Genomic DNA, 7,798 nt, shown 5'->3' with positions numbered 1-7,798 from the left:
AATGGCCATAACTCCTTAAATATCAACATTTCGGGGTTTTTAACCCATATTTGTGTTGAGATATTTAAAGAGGAAAAATAGCATATTTTAAAATGGCCATAACTCCTTAAATATCAACATTTCGGGGTTTTTAGCCCATATTTGTGTTGAGATATTTAAAGGGGAAAAATATTGGATTTTTTTTTTTAATTTTGAAATATTTGTATGGCTCTGAAGAGTTCAAAATTTATATTATTTTTTGTTTTTGAAAGCAAACATGTCCAGGCTTTTGATAAGCTTCCAATTATTAGGCAATTACAAACAAATTCATAATAACATATTTGAGATTAATCCGAAAAACGCTGGGTCAGTGGGTTAACCTAGGCGATAAGTTAGATTCAATGTTGTTGTAGTTGTACGAAACTGTTTCGAAATAGATTTTCGAATTCATAACGCATTTTCATTTAATTAAGACTCCACCTCTCTTCCAAAAAATATATCAGTTTCCAGCAGAATGTGTAAGCAGCAATACCTAATTTTCGTGCTCCTGGCTTTGGTTGCATTGGCGGCCAGTCAGGGTTTCCGTAGCTTTGGAAATAGAAAACATCCCAGTGAGTAAAAAAATAGAGTATTTTTGAGCAATTTTTTTTTTTATGTGGATCCTCTTATTTTTAAGCTCTCGACGATCACTGCTACTGGGATCAGCATAAGCTGACAATAAAAGTCAATGAGACACTGCATCCAACAGTTCGTTATGAATGCTTCAAAGTATTCTGTCGCGAGGATTATGTTATCGATGTGACCTAGTAAGTATTTTAATGTTACAAAAAAAATATATTTAGTTTATTTATTACGAGATCTGGCGGAACAATAAATAGGTACTACCTTAACATGGGCGATTATCAAAACACTTAAGGTGAGAGCACATAAAAGACTTTTCTCTAACTCCGATTTTGCTCTACCTTTGCGAAACCTAATATTTGCATCAGTGCTACAGCAGGTGCGAAAATGAACAAAATCGGTGCACTCCGTCAAGTACTTACCCCACAAAGTGTCAAAATTTTGAATAATTACAACTCTTACAAAATGTGATGTAAGAACCCGATGGGCTTAAAATATCACACATCACAATATTTTTATTAAACCTAGGTCTGGTGTGAAAATGGAATACATCGGTTCACTCCTTCTGGTACCTCCCCCACAAAGGGTCAAAATTCCGAATATCTATGAAGCTCATAAAACACGAAATTACAATCCGATTCCATTCAGACTTGGTACAGCTCAATATTTCCATCAACACAAGATCTGCTGTGAAGATGGTAGAGATCGGACCACTCCTTCTGGTAGCTCCCCCACAAAGGGTGAAAGTTTTGAATAACCAAAACGATCATAAAATCCGTAATAAGCCTCCGGTTCTCTTCAAATGACACACATCACAATATATTTATTAGCCCAAGATCTGGTGGGAAGATAGGATATTTCGGTCCACTCCTTCTGGTACCTCCCCCACAAAGGGTCTAAATTCTGAATATCTATGAAGCTCATAAAACACGAAATTAACATCCGATTCCATTTGGACTTGGTACATCTCAATATTTCCAACAACACAAAACCTGTCATAAGGATGGTAGAGATCGGACCATTCCTTCTGGTAGCTCCCCCACAAAGGGTCAAAATTTTGAATAACTAAAACGATCATAAAATCCGATTTGAGCCTCCGGTTCTCTTCATATTTCACACATCCCATTATTTTTGCTAACACAAGATCTGCTGTGAAGATGGAATATATCGGTCCACTCCTTCTAGTACCTCTCCCACAAAGGATGAAATTTTTGAGTAACCAAAACGATCATAAAATCCGAAATAAGCATCTAGTTCTCTTCAAATTAGACACATCACAATATTTTCATTAACCCAGGGTGTGGTGTGAAGATGGAAGATATCGGTCCACTCCTTGTGGTACCTCCCACCACACAAAGGGTCAACACTCTGAATATCCATGAAGCTTATAATCATAACTCTAGGCTGGGGGTATAAATCTATCGGCAGAAGAATACAAGCAGATGCATCAACGCTTGGCAACATTGTTATGTCAAAATTTTTTTAAATGTTATGTTCAAAAATAAGTGAATTTTTACATGTTTTCTTATACGACCCCAGTCGGAGGTTATTATGAGATGCATTTTTCAATAATTTTTACAAATTTCGTTATTTTTTTATTCGAAAATTTCAATTCCAAAATTGGTTTGGCAGTTCATTGTCCCAGCAGCTGTTTTGATTTGACTACCTGTATTCTTCTACCATGGCGTTAACGTCGTATAACTCTGACATTTGTCACAGCTGATCATTAGATTAATTGTCAAAATGCTTATTGTGAATGAAATCACAATGATTTGTGATCAAATCCAAATGAGAAATTATCGAAAAAATAATTTTTTTTTATGTTATTTACAGCTGTCCCAGAGGTATGCCCACATGCGGTGTGGTGGATGTTACTCAACCCTTCCCGCGTTGCTGCACCAACTGTGATTATCAATTTTAGACAAACGAAATAAAAGGAGATCAAACAATTTTTTTTGGAGTTTTCTTAATTTAAATTCGAAATGACAGGAAATTGTCTGTGCAAGTCGACGCCTTCGTATGGCCCCCATATAACAGTACCTCCCGATATTCGGAATTTTGATGATTTTAGAGACATTATTCACCGGAATTGTTTAAAATTTGGTATTTGAAGTTCGAAATAAATACTACAGCCTATGACAAGAAATTGTCTGTGCCGGTCCACGTCTTCCTATAGCCCCCATTTAACGGTACCTCCCGATATTCGGTATTTTGATGATTTCAGCGACTTTATTGACCGGAGAAGATTCAAATTTAATATTTGAAGTTCGAAATAAATACTACAGCCCATGACAGAAAATTGTCTGTGCAAGTCGACGTCTTCGCATGGCCCCCATATAACAGTACCTCCCGATATTCGGAATTTTGATGATTTTAGCGACATTATTCACCGGAATTGTTTCAAATTTAATATTTGAAATTCAAAAGGGGTACTATAGCCTAGGATAGAAAATTGTTCCTACATATTCACGTCATCGTATAGCTCCCATATAACGGTACCTCCCTATATTCGGTATTTTGATGATTTTAGCGCCATTATTTACCGGAATTGTTTGAAATTTGGTATTTGAATTTAGTAATGGATAGTACAGCCTATGACAGAAAATTATCTGTGCAGGTCCAAGTCTTCGTATAGCCCCCATATAATGGTACCTCCCTATATTCTGTATTTTGATGATTTCAACGACATTATTCTCCGGAATTGTTCCAAAATTGGTACTTGAAGTTCGTAATAGATACTACAGCCTACGACAGGAAATTATCTATGCAGGTCCAGGTTTTGGAATAGCCCCCATTTAACGGTATCTCCCAATTTTCAGTATTTCGATGATTTTAGCGACATTATTCTCCGGAATTATTTCAAAATTGGTATTTGAAGTTCGTAATGGATACTACAGCCCATGACGGAAAATTGTCTGTGCAGGTCCACGTCTTCGTATGGCCCCCATAATACGGTACCTCCCGATATTCGGTATTTTGATGATTTAAACGACATTATTCACCGGAATTGTTTCAAATTTGGTATTTGAAGTTCGTAATGGATACTACAGCCTATGATAGAAAATTGCCTGTGCAGGTCCACGTTTTGGTATAGCCCCCATTTAACGGTATCTCCCAATTTTCAGTATTTCTATGATTTTAGCGACTTTATTCTCCGGAATTGTTTCAAATTTCGTATTTGAAGTTCGTAATGGATATTACAGCCTATGACAGAAAATTATCTGTGCAGGCCCTCGTCTTCATATAGCCCCCATATAAGTGTAGACCCCGATATTCGGAATTTTGATGATTTTAGCTACATTATTCACCGGAATTGTTTTAAATTTCGTATTTGAAGTTCGTAATGGATACTAGAGCCTATAACAAAAAATTGTCTGTGCAGGTCCTCGTCTTCGTAAAGCCCCCATATAACGATACCTCCTGATATTCGGTATTTTGATGATTTTAGCAAAATTATCCAGCGCAATTGTTTCAATTTTGGTATTTAAAGTTCGTAATGGATACTTCAGCCTACGACAGGAAATTGTCTGTGCAGGGCAACGTCTTCGTATAGCTCCCATATAACGGTATCTCCCGATTTTCGGTATTTTAATGATTTAAGCGACATTATTCTCCGGAATTGTTTCAAATTTTGTATATGAAGTTCGTAATGGATACTACAGCCTAAGACAGAAAATTGTCTGTGCAGGGCAACGTCTTCGTATAGCTCCCATATAACGGTATCTCCCGATTTTCGGTATTTTAATGATTTAAGCGACATTATTCTCCGGAATTGTTTCAAATTTTGTATATGAAGTTCGCAATGGGTACTACAGCCTACGACAGAAAATTTTGAGTTTTTGATAATTTGAAAATTGCCAAATTCGTTCCAAATGGTGGAGGGTATTCAAAGTTCGGCGCGGTTGAACTTACAGCTTTTTTACTTATTTTTCTTTGCTTTTAGCACACACCTTCGACAAATACTATTACCAATTCCAAGATTCTCTCACTATGCATAATTTTTTCAATGAGATTTTCACACGATTATGGGTTAATATCTAATTCCAACATCTCGCGCATATTTTCCCAGCGTCCACACCAAAATAAGGTGTGTTTTGTATTCTCGTATATGCCGTATGGTGTGTCGCATTTCCCCCATTTTATGGGTGTATTTACGCAAATATCCATGTCCCGAGAGCATTTGCGTCTAGAAGTAATTTTCCTTTACCCAACTTTCCTCTTTGTGCCATATCATCTGGGCGTCGTGAGTCAGTTTGTCCATCCATCTACCTTTTGTTCTGTTTATTCACCTGCGTTGTCCAAAAACTCAATTGTCTCTAATTTTATTGCAGATTCCACCTCCTTTTGGATTGAACTCCGTTTCCTCGTATATGCCGTATGGTGTGTCGCATTTCCCCCCATTTTATGGGTGTGAGCATTTGCGTCTAGAAGTAATTTTCCTTTACCCTACTTTCCTCTCTGTGCCATATAATCTGGGCGTCGTGAGTCAGTTTGTCCGTCCATCTACCTTTTGTGCTTTTTATCCACCTGCGTTGTCCAAAAACTCAATTGTCTCCAGTTTTATTGCAGATTCCACCTCCTTTTGGATTGAACTCCGTTTCCTCGTATATGCCGTATGGTGTGTCGCATTTCCCCACATTTTATGGGTGTATTTACGCAAATATCCATGTCCCGAGAGCATTTGCGTCTAGAAGTAATTTTCCTTTACCCTACTTTCCTTTTTGTGCAATATCATCTGGGCGTCGTGAGTCAGTTTGTCCATCCATCTACCTTCTGTGCGGTTTATCCACCTGCGTTGTCCAAAACTCTATGGTCTCTAATTTTATTGCAGATTCCACCTTCTTTTGGATTGAACTCCGTTTCCTCGAATATGCCGTATGGTGTGTCGCATTTCCCCCACTTTATGGGTGTATTTACTCAAAAATCCACGTCCCGAGAGCATTTGCGTCTAGAAGTAATTTTCCTTTACCCAACTTTCCATTTAGTGCCATATCATCTGGGCGTCGCGAATCAGTTTGTGCATCCAGCTGCCTTTTGTGCGGTTTATCCAGCTGCGTTGCCCAAAATTCAATTATCTTTAATTTTATTGCAGATTCCACCAACGTCTGCACGGAACTCTGCTGTCTCACTTTGAAGGCCTTTTGAAAAAGCTGCCACATCTAATATCTGTAAAAACCAAACTAATTGTAGGAATATCTGCCCCAACAACTGCATTTGAGGATGTACTCAAATTAATTAAGGCACAATCATCAAATGGTTGTCAAGAGTTTATTTTTGTTTCTATTAAAATACCTACCAAAAGCTAGTTACCTAACTGGGTAAATTGGTTTTGATAAGACTCGAGCCAATTGAACGAAAAAAAAAAAACAAACATTGAAAAAAAGAAAACAATGTCAAAGTCAAACTCGTACACTTCGTATAATTTAAAGTATTTGTCTTACAGAAAGATCCCTGTTTAACAAATCCCTCTCATCTACACTAGGTAGCCCCGCTATTCTCTTTTATTATAAAAACATGTTTACTTATCCCTAAACATTCTTGGCAGGGGCAAAAATACATATAAAATATAAAAAATACAAATACGAACATTTCTAAGAGTTCTAAGAGAATTGACATTTTAAGAGAAAAGAAGCTAGCACCCAAGTAAGGGTCTAAGTACATAAGAAGCTTGAAGTCATGGCTAGGCATATTTTATGACATTTCATAAAGGGATTACAGAGCCGCACTAAAATCCTGCCATCGTTTTCCATTATAATTTGACATTAATATGCCTAGCCATGACTTCAAGCTTGTTATGTACTTGCACCTTAACTCCTCCATCTTTCCAGCCGGTCTCTCTTTGTCTGTTGTCTTACACTTCCAGGTTGAAGCCGAATTTTTTGTGTTGTTTTTTTATTCTGTGTCCAAAGTTCTCATCCTTCTCTGGCAGCGCCTTCTTACCGACTTTGGACAGTTTATCGTTCCAGCGTTCATAATTTTCTGTCATTCCGGCTTGTATTTTACTCGCTGCACCAGTTCCACTAGGCATCTGCATCAGAACTTGACCGTCTTCCAGCATCTTATTATTCCAGCGACACAGATTGCTTTTCTTCGTAGTCTTCTCATCTCACTGACAAACAGCTTATCTTCGACTTCCAATCCAATCTCCCTGTGTCCCGCTTTCCAGGAAGCTGTTCATCTACCACCCAAGTAACTCCTCCATCTTTCCAGCCGGTCTTTCTTTGTCTGTTGTCTTACACTTCCAGGTTGAAGCCGAATTTTTTGTGTTGTTTTCTTTCTGTGACCAAAGTTCTCATCCTTCTCTGGCAGTGCCATCTTACCGACTTTGGACAGTTTATAGTTCCAGCATTCATAATTTTCTGTCACTCCGGCTTGTATTTTACTCGCTGTACCACTTCCACTAGGCAACTTCATCAGAACTTGACCGTCTTCCAGCATCTTATTATTCCAACGACACAGATTGCTTTTCTTCGTAGTCTTCTCATCTCACTGACAAACAGCTTATCTTCGAGTTCCAATCCAATCTCCCTGTGTCCCGCTTTCCAGGGAGATGATTCTTTTTGTGGTAATTGGGTCTTCCATATAAACCTCTTCAACCATCATATCTTCGTTGACATTAACCACTAATTTTGCAGCCAATTCATCAGCCTCGATTTTGGATGCTTTCTGCGATATGAGCAAATCTTCTTTAAGTTGCAATATATCAGCCTCCAGCAGAAATATCCTTCCATCTTTCTCTTCTCCAGCTTCTAGATTAGCAGCCAACCCGTCAAGTTCGGTTTCAGCTGCAAGTTTCGGTTTCTTTTTGCACAAGACAACTCATCACTAAGTTGTCTTATTATCGCCTTCAAGGCTAGCCCTTGCGTTCTGCCTCCTGCTTAGCCGCTAGTAATTTATCCTTAGTATCCTCGACAACACACACAGCATTTTCGACTTGCTTAATATTTTGTATGTACTCCTCTGCTTTTATCTACCATTTGTAGCCTATTTGAGCAAAAGCTAGGTCCAATTATTTGCCATTCTTCCAACAAAACTTTTGTTCAGAACTTCAAGATATGGTATGCTGGCGGATTTTTCCATCGAGATAGCTGCATAAATTCTCTATGGGGCTTATGTCTGGACGAGTCTGGGCTGGTGTGTCCATGACGTGGCGACAATTATATAGCAGCCATGACCACACTTTATAAGCCCTGGTTTT

The 7,798-nt window shown here is 38.2% G+C and overlaps 1 protein-coding gene across 1 annotated transcript; it reads left to right on the top strand.

Annotated features, from left to right (window-relative positions):
- Window positions 1-429: 429 nt before the first annotated feature.
- LOC105262311 (uncharacterized) lies at window positions 430-2,549 on the top strand. The gene is made up of 3 exons (XM_059122444.1): window positions 430-590; window positions 656-785; window positions 2,434-2,549. The coding sequence occupies exons 1-3, from the start codon at window positions 494-496 to the stop codon at window positions 2,519-2,521; spliced, it is 315 nt and encodes a 104-aa protein (XP_058978427.1). The 5' UTR covers window positions 430-493; the 3' UTR covers window positions 2,522-2,549.
- Window positions 2,550-7,798: the final 5,249 nt, after the last annotated feature.

Source organism: Musca domestica, unplaced genomic scaffold (assembly GCF_030504385.1).
Source record: "Musca domestica strain aabys unplaced genomic scaffold, Musca_domestica.polishedcontigs.V.1.1 20, whole genome shotgun sequence".
NCBI lineage: Eukaryota > Metazoa > Arthropoda > Insecta > Diptera > Muscidae > Musca > Musca domestica.
This window is presented reverse-complemented; position numbering and strand designations above follow the sequence as displayed.